Genomic DNA, 21296 nt, shown 5'->3' on the forward strand with positions numbered 1-21296 from the left:
CCCACCCACTGATCTGTAATAGGTCTGTAGCGTGAGCGCGCCCCACCCTGGGAAAGATGAGAAACTAGTGTCTGTAGTCTTAACAGAAATCCCCCCCTCTAACACTTCCTCCTACAATGACGCAAAATGACGAATTTTGCGTCATTGTAGGAGGAAGTGTAAGAGGTAAATAACAGATTTCTCCTGTCTCAGGGGAAAATGAGAGAGTGTTGCACGACCATTCAATAGTATGACTGGGTTTCTAACAATGCAAAGCTTAATGCAAATGGGTGAAGTGTCCCTTTAAATGTTAAGTTGTCTTCACAAATAAGTGAATTAAAAATCGATTTTTAATTTGCAAAAATAGCTGAAAATGATACACAGCTATAATGCTACTCCATGACAGCTGTATTCATCAACTCATGATTCGAATGGCTTTTTGGCATGCTCAAAAAAAGGCTTTAAATTGCCAAAGCATTGGTAACATCAATAACAGACGCACTTTTACACACAATAAGTTTAACTAAATAATATCTCTGTTTTACTTTTGAAATGCCTGTCTGAAACATGAATTTCTTTACAGAACTTTAATTTTTATTATGGTTTATTTTTAGTGGAATTGAGCTTTTTGGAAGGAAACAGCAGAATCCGTGGTTGTATGATCTGTGTGTTCCCATGTGTGACACCTGTGGAGTTTTTTACTTTCCTTTTCCTGTAAATCAAAGCTCATCCTATTAGTCAGCTTGTAGCCGGAGATCAAGGTTGTGTCAGCGGGTGAGAGCGGCGCGGGTTAGCAACTCAACACAGCATGTGGTGCCATGGGTGTGTGTACACACACACACACACACACACACACACACACACACACACACACACACACACACACACACACACACACACACACACACACACACACACACACACACACACACACACACACACACACACACACACACACACACACACACATATGATTAAATCACATGATTTAACTTTTGTCTTTGCTCACACAGGTGTTTGTGTGTGGTGTTTAGAGCATGTGACCGTGACAGACTGCATTGATAACCTGTGTTTCTTTTCCTATATGTGCATGTTCAGGCCTGTTTGCCCGACTGTCATTTTTTTTGTTTTGTTTTCTATTGAATTGTGCAAGTATTTGGACTCTGAGCAGGAAAAACGTTGAATGCTGAACATTCCTGAGAAAGGGTTGAGAAAGACTTTCGATCTGAACGGAGCTGAACACTAATATTATTTATTGTACAACACTGATGTGTACTTTCTGCTCATAATCAAGAAATAAAATGCATGCATAATACTAGAGGTGCGCAAAACTACATATTTGCATGCTCAACTTTGACTCAATGGACTGGTCTTGAATGTAAATGTTATGGTCAATAAATAAGTGGAATAATGTTTTTGAATCATTATATTAAAATGATTTCTGAAGGATCATATGACATCATTTCAGATGATGCTGAAAATTCAGCTTTGATCACAGGAATAAATTACATTTACATTTATGCATTTGGCAGATGCTTTTATCCAAAGCGACTTACATTATATTTCATGGTACGCATTTTACATTCTTCTCAGTTCTTGCTTTCCCTGGGAATGGAACCCATGACCTTGGCGTTGCAAGTGCCAACGCTCTACTGTTTGAGCTTCAGGAAAGACAGGAAAAGGTTAAATGGTCCTGTCGTGGTCAAAAATTTGGATTAGGAAATGAATGGGAGACTCATTTAATCTAGTGGAAACTTTTGGTACTGAAGTCAAACAAAATCTTACTGAAAGCTTAAAACAAATGACAATGTTTATGGTTCTGTCATCATAACCCCATTGAAGACCTTTGGGACGATTTGGACCTCACTGATGCTCTTGTGTTGAATGGGTCAGGGATCAGTGTCACCACTACATTTTGACTTGTGCTCCTCTTTCTTTCAGACTGTGTGTCTCGTGAGCTGTCGCGGTGAGGTGCGAGACCCGTCGTGGAGAGGAGAGCGGGCACAAAGCAGTCGAGACTAAAGAAAAGCACACCTGCTGAGAAAATGGTGAGTGATGTGAATTTCAAAAGAACAGCAAAGCAAACACACACCTATTGAGGTGCAAGTTAAAGGGAAAAACTTGATGCAAAGAAGAAATAACTGCACCCTTTCCTCTAGAATTTTAGGGGGGGGGGGGGGGGGTTTGTGTTTTTCATTGGAATGGTACGAAACTTGGTAAAGGTTTTGGCACTTGCTGTGTGAACACACACAAACTCATGGACAAGATTCGAAAAGGTTAAATGGTCCTGTAAATAATAAACGTGGTCAAAAATGAGCGCATTGGAAATGAATGGGAGGTGAATTTAATCTAGTGGAAACTTTTGGTACTGCAGTCAAACACAATCTTATTAAACTCATTTAAGATATCAAGCTCAAATTTGGAACACAACTTGTTTAGATTTATGGCTTTGATTTTCTTGCAGTTTTAGAGTAAAACGTGATTTTGAAAATGTATTTCATATCAAAATTGAAAATAGTATTTTTGTGCATTTTTCATAACAATACACGTAAAATTCTGTTACTTTTTTTTTTAAGTTCACTTGTTTTAACTTTTTTGACTTCAGCAATAATCTGCCAAGTGTCGTCTTTGAAAAGAGATCAAACTGAAGTCTTTCACTCTGAAGCATTTGAGATTTACGACAGTTTTGGAGTTGGAAATTTAATTTTCAGGTCAATGCTCAAAAAGTGAATAAATGGATTATAAATACAGCGTAAATATAATTTAGTATAAATAGAAATCCCCTAGAAATACAAAATATTAAATAAAACATTATCAAACTAAAATATAGTACATTCATTTCGTTGACAAAAAAATAAATAAAAAATTGTTAATTTTGACCCATATGTGAAGAGCACAAGAGGGTTAAATACATTTATTACCAGTGTTTCGGCACAACAAGTGGCCTTTGTCAAGGTGACGTGGGTCCATCATGAAATCTGCAGAGTGTCACAATGCAATAACTCATATATTTAGGTTAGTAATATGGCATTTTGTGCTGTTTTTGTGAGCGGTTGCAAATTTCCAAGGGTCATCTGAGGATAAACCTACAGTTTATTTGGTTAGGTACTTTACTTTTTGTGTGCTTCAAATCCATGCATGCTTTCGGCGCTGTGGTCTCCGCGGGCCGGGGCAGATGGGAACGGTGCTCTTTGGCTTGATGCACACTAAAGAAATGCCTTTCGGCTGTAAGTTCAAGCCAAAACATCTGTCACCTTTATGAAACAAGCCTTCCTTTATTGGCAGATCAGAGCGGAGTGAAGACTGATGTGTGGATGTAGTGATTTTCCTCTTTAGATTGCATGTTGTGTATCTTTGGACTCCAGTCTGACCCCGTGTTATTAACAGTCGTGATGGCTTGCATTCCCTTCTCTTCCTGTTTTTCCACTTTCTGCTCTTCCAGAGTGAACTTTCCTCATAAACTCCCATGCAGGAGTGAACAGATGTTGGGAAGGTCTTTGATGTTTGCGTGCAAGTGTTTGAAGAAATGTCGAAGAATATTGATACCTGCACATATCCGCTCTTAAACGCTGATGTTTGACTTTCTATGTCGTATTTGGAGTTTTATTGGATACCCCTTTTTGGCCACTCAGCAAACACTAACATCACTGTTAGCTCTTACAGGGCTGGTTTAGACCCGACTCTAAAGTAGGAGCTAATTTAGTTCCTCCAAAAGAGTTCCTAAAACTAAAATCGTTCCTAGTTCCTGCAGTGCGAAACATGACAAAATCTGGGAACTTCCGCCAATAGTTCTTGAAACTATGAAAAGGTTCCTCCGGTGTGAAAGCCCCTTTGGTCTTAAAACAGCAGAAACTTGCAGACACCTTGCATAATTCTCTTGTATAAGACCATAATAGACTTCAGAAGCTCAAAATGTCGTCTGTTGCTCTAATGCACCGATTCAAGATTTACCAGAGTTTAAGTTGGAAATTTAACTTTCAGGTCTATGCTCAAAAAGTGAATAAATGGATTATAAATACAGCGTTTAGTTAAAAAAAAAATGTAAATAAAAAAACATTATCAAACTAAAATATAGTACATTCATTTCATTGTCATTTTTGACCCACATGTGAAGAGCACAAGAGGGTTAAACATATTTATTACCAGTGTTTCGGCACAACAAGTGGCCTTTGTCAAGGTGACGTGGGTCCATCATGAAATCTGCGGAGTGTCACAATGTGGTAACTCATAGATTTAGGTTAGTAATATGGCATTTGGGGCTGTTTTTGTGAGCTGTTGCAAATTTCCAAGGGTCATCTGAGGATAAACCTACAGTTTATTTGGTTAGGTACTTTTTGCGTGACTCAAATCCTTGTGCAGGAAAGGTGTTTTTTGCATGGTGTTCTGCAGAACGTGGACGTTTAAGAAGCGTCACCAGAACTGAACATAATAAATCATTGGGCTCGAGTAACTCGAGTACCATCTTGTAGTTGTAGATGTTTTTTGGGCTCTTGATTTTTTTTAACTTTACTCACAGTTTCTCTAGTTGTTTTTTCCATTAGGATGTGGCGCTCCGAGCGAACGCGTCCCCTCGCGCTCATTAAACACTTAGTGCGCTCCGTAAACAAAGCACGGCTTGTGCCTCATTTTCCTCAAGCCCGGTTGTAAACCTCTGTGTTTAAGAGTGTGCAGCACTGCGGCCCATCCAGAACTGAGCTCGTGCCAAGAGCTGCTCAAACTCTCAGTAGAAACCGTGCTGGTGTCTCATTGCAACCGAACCAGAACCAGAACCTGCCCTTTAGTTTTTCTAATAACTAATTGGTCAGTGTGAGTGTGTGTGTGTGTGTGTGTGTGTTTGTGTGGGAAACCTGGGCCTGATGCCGGTTCTGTGTTCTGGTCGAGTGGAGACGGTCAATGGTTCTCACTGGCCCGTTGCGGCCACAGTTTCCATTGAGTTCTTTAATAGGGGTGTAACAATATATCATGTCACAATATATCGCAATACAGAAATGCATCAATATGCATTGTGTATAGTGAAAAAATTGAGAAAAAAGAGTTTTAGTGAACGTCCTGAACACGATTTATAGATTATCAAGACAGAATATGCTAATCAATGACTAGAAGATAACTACACATCATCTACATAAATTCATCAACTAACCATTCAGAAATCTCCTGTTGCTTTTACATGTTGGCACTTCTTCTTGAGTCTCTCCATCATTGTCTGACTCCGGTTTGAACATAAAAGGCTAAAAGTTTTTTAAATTTTCAGTGCATGTGTGTGTGAGGTAAAAGGACACAAGCTCTTGAAGCTCCGCCCCCTGTGCTGGTAGCAGCAGCTCATTTGCATTTAAAGGAACACACACAAAAACGGTGCGTTTTTGCTTACCCTCAAAAAGTGACAATTTTAACATGCTATATAAAAATATCTGTGGGGTATTTTGAGCTAAAACTTCACATACACACTTTTTTACATCTTGTGAAAAGGGCATTATACTACCCCTTTAAACAAATGGAAACAAGAACGTTCAAACTGTGAACAAACAAGTGTATTCTTTGACAAAGATTGTTTAAGTAACTCAGTAGCTTATGTATTTTTAATAATGTTTAAATGGTGTAATATTTGTGAATTTGATTATGTAGCTACTTATCCATTTTCTTACGAGTGCCGTCAAGATTACTCTCTGGTGCCACGAGACTCCGCCCACACACTGTTCTGATTGACTGACTCCGCCCACACACTGTTCTGATTGGCTGTGGGTTTTGATTGATTTTGACGCATCTCGCAGTTGTATCGCTTCTAGTGTGGACAGACAAATTATTTGTCGCTGGAATCTTATTGCATCGCCTCCGGTTAGGACACGGTGTTACACCCCTAGACTTTTAATTGTGTTGTGCAATACAGTTCCTGTGAAGATGTTCTGAATGTGATCATTTGGACTGTTTTTCTTATTGCCTGTTCTCTTGAGACTCCATTTGGAAAATTAGCTCATGTTTTTTGTTGTCATTTGTAAAATGATCCTCATGAGCGTTTTTCGTTGAGGAAATTGATTGTGTAAAATATGTTTCACATGTTTCCATTCTTATCCATTCAGAATCTGAGCTGATGTAATCAGTGTGGATTGATGACGTATTTGTGTAGGTTATTTTCCGCATGGTATTGTGTGAGGAAAAATAATCTTTTACCTTGTTTTTGTCTGTATGAAGGTGGGGCTGAACACGCCACTGTGAAACTGTCCCGCATGAGCTCACCTGTGCGCCTCTGTCCTCCGAATGGAAACATTACAGAGTAACTGGGTACAGTTTCAGTGGTAAAATACAGGCTGGGATGTTTTATGGCCCCAGGAGCTTCAAACAAACCCATTAAGACTCTGGAGTTACAGTGAAACCAGTAAATATAGAAGAACATGAATCATTCTCAATGAAAATTTCCATGACAGTACTGTAGACTGATAGATAAAAACAGATCTGTCTATCAATCAATTGGCCGTTCTATCATTCTATCTATCATTCTATCTATTGGTGGTTCTATCGGTCGTTCAGATAGTATGACATCTGTCATCTGTTCCATCTGTCATTCTACCTCTCGTTCTATCTGTCGTTCTATCTGTCGTTCTATCTGTCGTTCTTTCTGTCGTTCTTTCTGTCAATCGTTCTATCGGTCGTTCCATCTGTCATCTGTTCTATCATCCATCTGTTCTATAGATAGTCGTATAGAGCGACTGATAGATGGAACGCCTGATAGATATAAGGATAGAATGAGCGATAGATGGAACGCCCGATAGATAGGATAGAATGAGCGATAGATGGAACGGCCGATAGATGAGATGGATGATCGTTCGTTCCATCTATCGGTCGCTCTATCGCTCGTTCCATCTGTCTATCGGTCTCTCTATCGTTCCATGTGTTCCATCAGTCCATCTGTTCTAACAGGCTTTCCCCATCCAACTATCATCCAACTCATCTATCGCTCGTTCCATCTATCGCTCGTTCCATCTATCGCTCGTTCCATCCTTCTATCTATCGGTCGTTCCATCCAACATATCTATCGGTCGTTCCATCTATCATTCTATGCTTCTATCTATCAGGCGTTCCATCTATCGTTCTATCGGTCGTTCCATCTATCACTCATTCTATCCTTATATTTATTGGTCGTTCCATCTATCCTTCTATCTATCGGTCGTTCCATCTATCACTCATTCTATCCTTATATTTATTGGTCGTTCCATCTATCCTTCTATCTATCGGTCGTTCCATCTATCGCTCATTCTATCCTTATATTTATTGGTCGTTCCATCTATCATTCTATGCTTCTATCTATCGGTCGTTCTATCTATTATTTTATCATTCTGTCTATCATTGTATCATTCTATCGTTCTATCTATTGTTCTATCTATCTGAATGGTTAGTGTTATTCGTGTATAATGGTGTTTTTATTTGTCTACTTTATTATCATGTATCACTCAGAATGTTGGACATCACTCGAAATGTTTGTTCACAAGTTGTTGTACGTTGATGAACGATTATGACAGCGATTGTTTACTTTAGACTAATGCTCTGATGGATCGTGCAATTAAGAGTTGGTTGTTGGTGTTTTGCAACATCCGTCATGCATGTGTTACGTGCACGTCAGGTTACAGGAGAGCGGTGTATATGCGATACATGAAGAGTGTGTGTGTTGTGCTGAAAGGTCAGGTTGTCTATGGCAGGGTCTCTTGGCCTTTCCTAAAAATAGGTGTCATGGAGTCAGAAGGCCACATCTGCACTAGCGCTACCCTCTGAAGGGTGTGTGTGTGTGTGTGTGTGTGTGTGTGTGTGTCCATCTGTGTTGCTCAGTTAGATGGTGTATCTGAAATTGTGTCGTGACTTTTTATCTTAAAGAGCTTAAATCATTCATTGTCATGCGCCGGTGCTCTTCCTCTCGGTCACGACAACAGAGATGAAGAGAGGCCACGCTAATGTCTCGGCTTTCACTTTCACCTTATATCAGATGGAAACGCAGCGTCCAGATTAAACGTCTGCTCTTAAATTTAAATGTAATTAAATTGAACCCGGCCCGAATTTATTATTTAATTTTTTATTTTTTTTTTAAACATGGTGCCTTTTAAAGCAAGCTTCTCATGATGCTTACACAAAAAAGAGAACAATAAAACAAAACGCATACATGAGAATAAAATCAAGTAAAAGCTATCCTAGAAATATATTTAAAAAAAATTGACGTTTAGAAGTTTAAAAGTGGGATACTGTTTAATAATTCACCCTTATGTTGACTTAAAGGAGGCATTATGTTAGTTAGAAAAATAACTCGTAAGATTTTCCATGTTAGATTGTGAATGTTATATTTTATTTAATATATTATAGTAATCCTTTTAATTTAGTTGACGTTTATAGTAAAAAAAAAAAATTACAAAGCTCCTTTTAAGCAAACTTCCCATGTTTAGAAGTTTAAAAATGGGAATCTTTGTTGACTTAAACGTGCATATTGTTAGTTAGATTATAATTTTTTTGAAATGGTTTAATATTTAATTAAATAAAGAGATGTATGTGATGTGTGGACATTATGTTCTGCACGGTAGGAATGACCCTCGGGAACAGCACATCATGGCACGTTCGTCACGCTTTGAGCGCTTTGGAGTCTCTCTTAGTGACGGGACTGCATGTCCTTTTAGTGCAGATGCATGCTGGGAAATTGCAGAGCGAGTCTCCCTCAGCGTGTCACAATGGAGACGATGGTGTGCGGAGGGAGGGAGGGGAGATGCTGAAGAATGCTTTGTCACTGGTGCCGCTGCGTATATTCTCTCTCTCTCTCTCTCTCTCTCTCTCTCTCTCTCTCTCTCTCTCTCTCTCTCTCTCTCTCTCTCTCTCTCTCTCTCTCTCTCTCTCTCTCTCTCTCTCTCTCTCTCTCTCTCTCTCTCTCTCTCTCTCTCTCTCTCTCTCTCTCTCTCTCTCTCTCTCTCTCTCTCTCTCTCTCTCTCTCTCTCTCTCTCTCTTTTCTCTCTCTCTCTCTCTCTCTCTTTCTTTCTCTTTCTCTCTGCTGTGTGTGTCGGTGTCTCTCGCTCATCGTGACTGCTCGCTGATGCATCCCCTCCCCCCGCCTGCAGCATCACAGCGGATCCAGAGACGAAACTCACCATGCAGGATGAGTTAACTTGATGAGCACGTCATTTGTGTCGCTACTAGTGATGCTTTATTGTGTGTGTGTGTGTGTGTGTGCAGAGTGTTTGTGTGCTAGGTATGGGAATCTTAAACAGAGTTCACACAAAAATGACAAGACATTTTTTTTTCATTATTTCTTCACCCTCATGTTGTTCCAAACCTGTATTAGTTTCTTTCTTCAATTGAACACAAAAAAATATATTTGAATGAATGTTGGTTATCAAACAGTTAATGGACCCGATTGACTTTCATAGTAGGGAAAAATACTATGGCTGCCGTCAACTGTTTGATTACATTCTTTAAAATATCATCTTTTGTGTTCAATTGCAGAAAGAAACTCATACAGGTTTGGAGCAACTTGAGGGCGAGGAAATGATGACAAAAGGTAGTTGCCGCCCCATTTTAAAAATAAACTATAAATAAAATTTTATTTTATAATTTTACTAGGAACACCAAAGTCTTGGTTCGATTCCCAGGGAATTCATAAACTGATCAAATGTAAAAAGTCACTATTGATAAAAGCATCTGCCGAATTCATAAATATAAATATATAAAATAAAAATATATTTTTTAAATGAAATAATATAAAATAACATTATCAAAAGTATTTAAAGAATGTAAGGGATAATATTAAAAATAAGGAATAATATAAGATAGTAAAATGTATTATCCTAATATTAAAATTAATATAAAATATAAAACAAAATTGAAAAAATTGAAAAAATTACAATCTTATTAAAATATAATAATCATATTTAAAATGTATATAAATATTTAAATATATATATTTTTTTTATTATTCAAAGAAAAAAAAATTGCACATGCACAACCAAGCTTCAGAATTTTATATTTTGTTTTTCTGTTCTCGATTTTGTTTCAGCTCATTGGTGAGTCAGACTGATTTAGATAAATCACAATTTGTGACTGATTCATTAAATAAGGCGTTTAATGAGTGTTTTGAGCCGGTTCTAAAGAACGGTGACTCGACAGTTATCAGGTTTTATTAGCGCCGTCCACCATTAAATCTCATTGGTCAAAACTCCTGCTGGTGTAATTGTTCTTTAATCATCAGCTCAGACCGGTTGTGTCTGATTATGAGTGTGTGAGGCATTCATCATGTCTTTATTTCCCGTCTCATCCGTTTCAGACCCAAAATTGAGGAAACGCTAATTTTTGTTCCAGTATTTTTGAACAGGAATGCATTAATATCTGCTGCGCTGCCATCTTGCTGAGGTTGCAAGCTGGCACTGATGAGATCTCGGTGAAGGGTGAACGCAAAGAGAGAGAGAGAGAGAGAGAGAGAGAGAGAGAGCACGTGAGGGGGTGCAGTGCACGAGGGTGGAGCTTAGCATCAGGCAATACCCTTTCTAATTCTCTCCATCTTTCTCTCTCTCCATCTCTCTCTCTCTCTCTCTCTCTCTCTCTCTCTCTCTCTCTCTCTCTCCATCTCTCTCAATCTCTCTCTCTCTCTCTATGTCTGGTCTGCGCAGTGACGCCGGTATCACTGTCTCTTCTCCTGTCTTGCTTTTCACCAACGATTTTTCTGGAATATTCTGAGCAACAGGAACATCTCCGAGCGGACATTGTGCGTCTTTGTGATCAGGGTGTGTGTGTGTGTGTGTGTGAGGTGGCGAAACACACGCTGTTCTCCGCCGAGGGAAGGATGGTTTTGCCGGCTGGTCTTGCAGCGTTTCTCATCCGAGTGTGTGTGTGTGTCTCCTGGGCAAGCGCGCCATGAGCCGGACCAAACGCGTCTCCTGCTCAATGCTCAACTGCTTCGTAAGTAGTGCGCTGTCTATCTGTGTGTGCGTGTGTGTGTGTGTGTTCTACGGAGGAAACGAGTGAAGAGAGTGAGACTGTTGTCATAAAGAGAGCAGATCTGCACATGAGCCGCTCCACAAGTTCAGGAGAGAGAAGAGATTCAGAATATCTGGAGGCCTTCAGTCTTTCTCATTATTGACTCGCTTTATTCGAAATGTTTGAAAACGTTGGTATAACAGAGAATATTGAAATTACTTTGGTATAACTATTTATTATAATTATGTAATGTTATTATTTTTATTATTAGTAGTAGTAAGAGAGTAGTAGTGGTGGAAGTAAATAAAAAAATATCAGTATAATATACCAATTATATTGTTGTTTTTTGTTAATAATTTTGTTTAGAATATAATGTTTCCACTGTTATTTTTTATTATTTTTATTATTATTAATTAGTTAATAATAATGAAGATTATATCATTATTTACTATTATTATTATTATTATTATTATTATTATTATTATTATTATTATTATTATTATTATTATTATTATTTAGTATAATAATAATAATAATAATACTCATTATTATTATTATTATTATTATTATTATTATTATTATTATCAATAATAATAATAATAATAATAATAACTAACAATTATATAATATTATTGTTGTTGTTGTTATTGTTAGTTATTATTATTATTATTATTATTATTATAATTATTATTATTAATTTTATTATACTAAATAAAGGGTAAATGATATAGGTTTACGCTTTTCATTATTAAATCAATTAATATTAATAGTATTAGTAATGGGATTATATTATATTTTACTATTATTATGTAGTATAATAAATAACAAAGATTTATTAATAGAATAAATAATATAATAGAATAATAATAATAGAATTAATATTTATTATTGATGAGAATATCATCATTTACCATTATTATTTAGTATAATAATATTAATAATATTAATAATAATATAATATTTATTGTACTGTATTGTATTATATTATATAATATTGTATTATATTAAATTTATTTATTTTTTGGTTTGATTCCCATATGTACACGTGCTTTAACTTTCCTCTAGTTTTGTGTGATTGTGGTATTTTGACTCTGTAAGTTGAGCTCTTTAGTTTCCTTTTAAGGTCACATGACTCGTCTTGTGCGTCGCCTATAATAATATTATATTATATTATTATTTTAATTATTTATTTATTTATTTATTTATTTATTTTGATTCCCATATGTACACGTGCTTTAACTTTCCTCTAGTTTTATGTGATTATGGTATTTTGACTCTGTAAGTTGAGCTCTTTAGTTTCCTTTTAAGATCACATGACTCGTCTTGTGCGTCGCCTATAATAATATTATATTATATTATTATTTTAATTATTTATTTATTTATTTATTTATATATATATTTTTTGGTTTGATTCCCATATGTACACGTGCTTTAACTTTCCTCTAGTTTTGTGTGATTGTGGTATTTTGACTCTGCAAGTTGAGCTCTTTAGTTTCCTTTTAAGGTCACATGACTCGTCTTGTGCGTCGCCTATAATAATATTATATTATATTATTATTTTAATTATTTATTTATTTATTTATTTATTTATTTTGATTCCCATATGTACACGTGCTTTAACTTTCCTCTAGTTTTATGTGATTATGGTATTTTGACTCTGTAAGTTGAGCTCTTTAGTTTCCTTTTAAGGTCACATGACTCGTCTTGTGCGTCGCCTATAATAATATTATATTATATTATTATTTTAATTATTTATTTATTTATTTATTTATATATATATTTTTTGGTTTGATTCCCATATGTACACGTGCTTTAACTTTCCTCTAGTTTTGTGTGATTGTGGTATTTTGACTCTGCAAGTTGAGCTCTTTAGTTTCCTTTTAAGGTCACATGACTCGTCTTGTGCGTCGCCTATAATAATATTATATTATATTATTATTTTAATTATTTATTTATTTATTTATTTATTTATTTTGATTCCCATATGTACACGTGCTTTAACTTTCCTCTAGTTTTATGTGATTATGGTATTTTGACTCTGTAAGTTGAGCTCTTTAGTTTCCTTTTAAGGTCACATGACTCGTCTTGTGCGTCGCCTATAATAATATTATATTATATTATTATTTTAATTATTTATTTATTTATTTATATATATATTTTTTGGTTTGATTCCCATATGTACACGTGCTTTAACTTTCCTCTAGTTTTGTGTGATTGTGGTATTTTGACTCTGCAAGTTGAGCTCTTTAGTTTCCATTTAAGATCACATGACTCGTCTTGTGCGTCGCCTATAATAATATTATATTATATTATTATTTTAATTATTTATTTATTTAGTTATTTATTTATTTTTTGATTCCCATATGTACACGTGCTTTAACTTTCCTCTAGTTTTATGTGATTATGGTATTTTGACTCTGTATGTTGAGCTCTTTAGTTTCCGTTTAAGATCACATGACTCGTCTTGTGCGTTGCCTATAATAATATTATACTATATTATTTATTTATTTATTTAGGTTTGATTCCCATATACACGTGCTTTAACTTTCCTCTAGTTGTGTTTGATTGTGGTATTTTGACTCAGTATGTTGAGCTGTTTAGTTTGCGTTTAAGATCACATGACCCTCGTGTAGTGCGTCTCCTATAGAGTGTGTTATGTAACTCGAGGGGAACGTGACGAGATGTTATCGCAGTAGTGCTGAAGGGTGAGTCTCTCCTGCTCACTCAGCACTTCAGCGTTTCCTTGACGGTAATGAGGACGTGTTACATGGAGACGGGGATGCAGGGGTGTTTGGTGTGTGTATGCAGAGGTCAAGGTGTTGAAGATGACCTTCTGATTGGTCCATCAGGAACACATTTGCAAAAAGGACCGTAGGCAGTTGATGTCATGTTTAGCATTACACTTTTCCAATTTATTGATTGATTAAAAAGCCTTTCTTATACAGGGATTTCTTAAGAGCAATTAGTTGACGAAACAATAAAAATACAAAATATGTATTTTTGCATGCTTCTAAGCATGAGGATGACTGATGTTTTATTTATATTTAAGAGAAGCGGGATGTGTCCCAAACTGGGCGTGACACAAAACAATTTAATTAACCAGAATATGCTAAATATGCACTTCCACATTTAGTATATTTTGTCAAATTTCCAGCAAAAGTAACTGTTATAAAATATTTTTTATATAAAATAAAATACATATATAATAACATAATTATAAAAATAAAATGTGTAAAGGGTATTTAGTGTATATAAAGCATTTTATTAGTCAAATTTACAGCAAAAGCAATTTTTTTTACTTTTTAAATTATATATTATAGAATTGATGTAGTCTTTATATGTATATATATAAAAAAGCTTTTTTTAATTATAATGTATAGACTAATATAAAATAACTACATTTATATAGACTTTATATTTGTAATCCAGCAAAAAGATTTTTTAAATATATTTTATAGACTAATATAAGATTATAATTATATTAACTATACTAAACTAGACTAACTAAAATAACTAGAGAAAAAATAACTATTTTATTTTAAAAACATATGTAATGGGTATGCTGTGTGTGTATGTGTGTATCCATGCATGCATACATACATACATACATCATAAAAATTATATTTTATAGACTAATCTAAAATAACTATAAAAATAACAAATAATTAATTTATAAATAAATAATTTAATATATAAAGCTGTTTATTAGTTGAATTTCTGTTACTGTAACAGAATCACTCATGCGTGATGTTGGATGTTGGTCATATTACACACACACACACACACACACACACACACACACACACTCACACACACACACACACACACACACACACACACACACACACACACACACACACACACACACACACACACACACACACACACACACACACACACACACACCTACACACACACCTACACACACACCTACATTAGACTGAAGATTTTCCTATATTTGATCCCGATGTAAGTGTGTGTTCTCAGGGAGAGGCTGAGAGCAGTAAAAGGCTTTTATCAAATGAAGAAAGATTGTTCCATTCCTGTGACGTCCTCTCAGCATCTGATTAAGCAGTGAGCTGTGTGTGTGTGTGTGTGTGTGTGTGTGTGTGTGTGTGTGTGTGTGTGTGTGTGTGTGTGTGTGTGTGTGTGTGTGTGTGTGTGTGTGTGTGTGTGTGTGTGTGTGTGTGTGTGTGTGTGTGTGTGTGTGTGTGTGTGTGTGTGTGTGTGTGTGTGTGTGTGTGTGTGTGTGTGTGTGTGTGTTCTCTACAGGCTCATGCATGTGCATATTTTACGTGTATTTTCCCGGCACACTCGATCTATGTTTGTAGTCCCGTACGAGAGATGCATCTGCCACACACTCGTTCGCTCGTCCCGTGAGTCACACACTCGTCGCTCCTGGAGCCACGCTGGCAGCTGTGTTTCCTCATATGAGGTGTGTCGTGTTGAGCTGCACTAAACCCTGCGGGCAGAAGTGAAGTCGTGACTAACACTCCTGCAATCTCAAAGCTTTCCTCAATTTATATCAAGAAAATCATTTTGATGCAGCTCTATGTGTGATATACATAACTCTCAAACAGGGCATAGTCATAATTAACAATGCAAACTCATTAGTCTCGCATACTATTGCGTTATATTTGCATACTGTTCTGTTGTTTATGTTGAGCGCTCTACATTTTGCGTTTAGTGAACAGAACTGTGAAAATTATGAAAGCATGTGGGTTATATGCACTTTCCTTCACTTATAATATTAACTATTATAATTCTATATATAAATGTATATAGATGGATGGATATCAGCATTATTTGTATGCGTTTAATAAAATATATACATATATAAATGAGTGTGTGTGTGTATATATATATATATATATATATATATATATATATATATATATATATATATATATATATAATAAAAAAAGTAGTTATTTTTTGTATATTTAAATGTTTATAGTTTATAGATAGATAGATATTGTGTGTATTATCAACTAAAAAAACAAACATTTTAATTACTTGAAAGCTAAAATAAAAAAATCTTATTTTATTTGAGCAACATTTTTTCGTTTAGTTTAACTTTGCAAAAACTGATGATAACTGCAGAAATAGTTTTAAATAACTGACAAAAATATAACAAAATTATTAACTTTATATTTATATTTTCTGTTTTCACTTTAATTTTAGTTAAAGTCCAATAATATACTGTATACATACAAGACAGCGATATTCTTGTAGCAAAATATATGTTTATATCGCTGTAGTAAAATGACACTAATTAAAGCAATAATTATAACGTTATTGGCTCACAGAGTGGACAGCAATATAATAAAGACTCTAAAGCTTTGTAAATGTTTAAATTGATGAATAATCATAATAAACATTTCTTCTGCCATATAGTATAGGCTAGTTCATTACTTTAAGTGCAGACTGTTAATGTTTGCCTGAAGGAGCTTGGTGTATTCATATACTGTAGTTAAACTGATGTGGTTCCAGCTGTGTGAATATATATATATATATATATATATATATATATATGTGTATATATATATATATGTGTGTGTGTCCTGTGTGTGTGTGTCCTGTGTGTGTGTGTCCTGTGTGTGTGTGTCCTGTGTGTGAAGCCTGTAGTTTCTCTGTCCTGTGTTGAAGGACACTGTAGGATCTCCTGAGGCGTTCGTCTGTGGAACATGATGTTGGTTATTAGTCAAGCTCTCGTGCAGATATACGTGACCCTGGACTACAAAACCAGTCATATGAATAATTCTTTTAAATTTAGATGTATACATTAATGCTGAATAAATAAGCTTTCCATTGATGTGTGGTTTGTTAAGATAGGACAATATTTGGCTGAGATAACTATTAGAAAATCTGGAATCTGATGCTGCAAAAAAAATCGAAACATTGAGAAAATCTCCTTTAAAGTTGTTCATTTATGTTGGCGATTGTGCTGCATTCACTCACACAAATACATGTTTTATATATTTACGGTAGGAAATTTACAAAATATCTTCATGGAACATGATCTTTACTTAATATCCTAATGATTTTTGGCATAAAAGAAAAATCGATTAATTTTGACCCATATAATGTATTGTTGACTATTGCCACAGATAAACCCGTGCGACTCGTGACTGGTTTTGTGATCCAGGGTCACATATTAGATTAAGATGAAACACAATGTGAGTGAGTGTGTGTGTGTGTGTGTGTGTGTGTGTGTGTGTGCTGTCCTGCCCCAGATATCGCTGTGTTTCACGCGTGTTTCGCTCCTGGTGACGCTCTGATCTCCTGAAAGATTCATTAGCAGCGGGAGAGACTGAACTCAGAAGCGTTTGCTCTTCATCTCTGTTCTTCCTCTTTGTCTTTTCTTCTCTCCTCTCTGAGGTTTGATTGTTACCCAGATTGTAATTAGTGATGCACTGAAGTTTCAGCAACCCAAAAATAAATGTTCCTGTTTCGGGCAAAACTGTGGCGTTTAATTGTGGCGTTTAATTTCGTGCAATAACGACGGGTTTAGCGATCAGCGATAAGTCTTCATTCATGATGGAACGAGATCTTATAGTCTGTGATGTTTTCTGTTGATGCGCGAGCAAAACTGCACTGAACATCATTTGTGTTGATACTTTTGAGATCAAGTCCCCCGTGAAAATCCAGCTTTTAATGTTGTTTATATGCCTATATGGTGTTTTTAATACGCTTTAAGACAAACCATGTGTAAATTCATAAGTCGACAGCATTGAGTATTTTCTCCTTAAAACTGCAGTGAACCAAAGACAGTCTCAAAAACACGCTTTGAAATCGCTGGTGTTTCTGACGTCACAAACTACCTTGTAACCAATCAGATCAACGTGTGATCGTCAACCAGCGGATCTCTGAGCTGAGTGAGTGAGCGGAGGCGGGGCTCATTTGCATATTCTTAGAACCACGAATACTAAATGAGGCAAGGGTGTCGAGTTACATTCAAGATATTTTAAGGCATGAGGAAATACATTTTTTGTTTTTGGTGATCAAAGATGAGTTTTAAGGAATAAAATAGAATACAGGGGGACTTTAATAAAACAGCTTGTAAACATTATATATTTTTTTATATTTTTTTAATGCATGTTTGAATAAATCTGTCATGAAAACAAGTTGTTACAGCCAGCGTTTAAATGTTTATATTTTAGCAATTAAACATAATTTTAGCATTAAAAAGTTATTTAAACTGTCATATGTGCAATTTAATTGTTTAAATAGATTAATTAAACTTTTGTTTTTGGCTAAATTAATACTTTTAAATTGCTGTTTTGTTTAAAAGTTCAGCTTGTGTGTCACTAGTTTAAATAGAAGTTAGATGCGTGCGTCTATTCAAGCACAACTAGTTTTCCCTGAGGTTGTTGGGTAATCTTGTGTTTTGCAGACGTACTTAGTAATTGCAAACCTGTTTGTTTTAATTGCTCGACGTCAATATGAATTGTGGCTATTGTATGAAAACGCTTCTAATTTATATTATGTAAGATATGCCTGTCACATCCATTATGGATCGATTTCCATATGGTACTTCCGGCATCCCATTGGAAGAAAATTCAATTAAAATGGATGAAATGATCAAATAAATGTGACATGCATCCACAGCACATGCTCTCAATATATGAGTGGCTTATTATTGCTTGATCATTTGTTAACCCAGACCAGGCGCTTCGTGGAAAAAAAACGAACTTTTTCTCCTCCTTTGTGCATGGATATGTGGGAAAAGTAAACCGGAGTTGGAATTCCTGAAGTATCCATGGAAGCGAGACTCATTCATGGATGAATGCTTGTCTGGAAGTGTTTGAATGAGTTTTAATCTCAATAGCCGTCCTGTAATAATCTCTAAAAGTCTAATCTAACTCATGCACTTCCCACAGGATTACAATAGATGATGATTGTTTTTAATGAATTAAACCAATAGCTGTCCCATTCCAAAAACCTCTTTCAGTAATTTCATTCATGCTCGCGTCTGTTCTGTAACACGATAGAGAACTGGAGCTGGCTCGCATGACGGGATATGACAGAAAATAATCCAGTGACACAAAGCACCAGTGCTATTTTAGTATTATCTATGTACTATTGTAGTTTTTATTCATAATTTAAATTGGCTTTTTTTTTTTTATCATTTTATTTTTAGTATGTTTTAGTAATATTATGTTCTTTTGCCTTTTATTTTTATTTCAGTTTTAGTAATTTTAGTACCTTGACTTTTTCACAGCTGGAAAAATGTTTTCAATAAGACTTGGCTGCCTATACGATTGTCAGGTCGCACCGATTTCAAAAAAATGTATCGCCTTGCTATAGAAAGGCTGTTTTCTTCTCTATTGCCAAATAGGTAGAAAACTTCAACACCCACAATGCACTGGGCATGTTGCCGTCCAAGGCCACGCCCACCAGTCTGCTATTCATATGCTTAACAGTGTCAAATACTTCTTATCAAACTTTTAGTCATAATGCTGTCGACTGGATAAAGGCTGCAAATAATCATAAATACAAACAGAACGCAATGAAATCTGCAAACCTCCATATTTGTAGTCAACATATCAATCTGGATGACCTTGAACACAGTGTTTTAGACCAAACGGAGGGGAAAAACAAAACAAAACACTTCGCGTTCTGGTAAGAAAGCTGTTGTCATAGTGTTACATCTCTACCAAACTGCTGTTTAAAGAGTAGACAAAGTATGATATAATTACCAGTGATAAACAATAACTCTTCTGTTAATAACCCTCTGATGATCAGACTGTCCGTGGGCAGTGACGCAGGGATGCTGAAGTATAATCTGTCGTTTTCACGAAAACCCTGGAGCTGTCAAAAGACTTTTGACAAATAATTGTACATTTAGAGAACGAGTAAACATTCTGCATTTACTACCGACATTGTAACAAAACAAAGCGGGTTGAAAATTGCTGAAATTACGCTTTTAACTTATTTAGTTAGTTGTTAATGCAATAATAATAAAAAAAATCATCATATTATTTATTTATTTATTTCAATCCTATTTATTTAGTTTTCATTTATCTTATTATCTATACATTAGCCTAAGTTTTAGGGGTTTTTGTGTGTTTTTGTAATTTTTATATTTTTTTCAATGTTAATTTTGTAAATGCAATTAAAAAAAAATCATCTTATATATATATTTTTTTTTATTTCAGCCCTATTCTTTAGTTTTCATTGATCTTATCATTTATCTATACATTAGCCTAAGTTTTAGTTTTTTTTGTGTGTGTGTGTGTGTGTTTTTGTAATTTTTATAATTTTTCAATATAGCATTTGTATTTGAATTTGAATTTTAGTTTTACTACTTAGTACTTTTTTTTTACTTCATTTTTTTTTAATCATTTCTCATGGTTATTTAAAAGTTATAACATTTTGAGTTGCATTTCCAGCAAAAGTAACTATATCATGAATATTCCATGACTGTGATGGAGAATCGCTCGGACGCTTGTTGTTAATGCATTAGTGCAGCTTCGCCCTGACTCGTGCTTCGTCTAGTGTTACTCTAGAACAAACAAGTGAGGTAAAGCAAGGGATGGGGGAGAAGGAGCGTGACGAAGCAAAAACTCAGCGTCCTCAATCAACGTGTTCCCAGAGACCACAGGAGACGTCGGACACTTTTCCACTGAGGGTTCGTGCGTTCGTCTTGAAGTGATGAGTTGATTGGTCTCAGGGTCACCTGACCCCCTCTGAAGCTACAAGTACATTGTGTTTCCTGTAAACGGCCCAAAGGTGATGGTTAGTTATGCGAGATGGTTTCTGCCGTCTTTTTTGTTTCTAGAAATGTACTTTATGCATGTTTCTCACTACACAAGCTTCACTTCACATGTTTTGACCTCTGTCAATATATATTCATAAATACAAGAAAAATACAAATTAAGTAATAAATGAAATGCATGAAAAATTAATTAAATTAAATATGTACAAATGTATTTTTGTAACAGTTTGAAGAGAATCTTGCTGAGCAGGTCAAAGGTTAAATTAAACTCTTGACTTGTTTATGGTTATTACCTAAAGAACCTGTGGAGGTTATTAGCACAGTATTGCAAGAATATATATTAGTAAATAAAAAAATAAATCATAAATATTTAATAAATTAATTAAATTAAATATGTATATTGTGACCAGTGTCATTTTAGCCTTATTTATTTGAATTGGCATTTCTTTTTACATTTTTTTAGTTTTTGTTTTAATTTTAATTTGAGTAATTTTTTTGTCTTTTTATCTTTTATGTAGTGATTTATGTTTTATTTCAGTTTGTACTTTTAGGCAACAATTTCAATATTTTTTTTTATTTGTTGACACTATTTTCATGTAATATTTATCTTTTATTTTACTTCAGCTTTTTTTTCAATTATGATTTTTAATAGTTTTAGTTAACA

At 35.1% G+C, this 21296-nt stretch overlaps 1 protein-coding gene across 3 annotated transcripts in view; it reads left to right on the forward strand.

Annotated features, from left to right (window-relative positions):
- mtmr4 (myotubularin related protein 4) overlaps positions 1-21296 on the forward strand; it is an 89844-nt gene that overhangs the window by 17783 nt on the left and 50765 nt on the right. For 2 of the 3 annotated variants that reach the window (XM_081365861.1, XM_081365860.1), the window contains exon 2: positions 1921-2027. In XM_081365861.1, coding sequence (XP_081221987.1) covers positions 2025-2027 — 3 coding nt within the window. In that variant the 5' untranslated portion in view covers positions 1921-2024. Of the gene's footprint in view, positions 1-1920; positions 2028-10474; positions 10894-21296 lie in introns of those variants that run through there. The other variant, XM_081365859.1, reaches the window with a different exon arrangement.

This window comes from Scardinius erythrophthalmus (genome assembly GCF_964197995.2).
Source record: "Scardinius erythrophthalmus genome assembly, chromosome: 5".
In the NCBI taxonomy this organism is placed as follows: Eukaryota; Metazoa; Chordata; class Actinopteri; order Cypriniformes; family Leuciscidae; genus Scardinius; species Scardinius erythrophthalmus.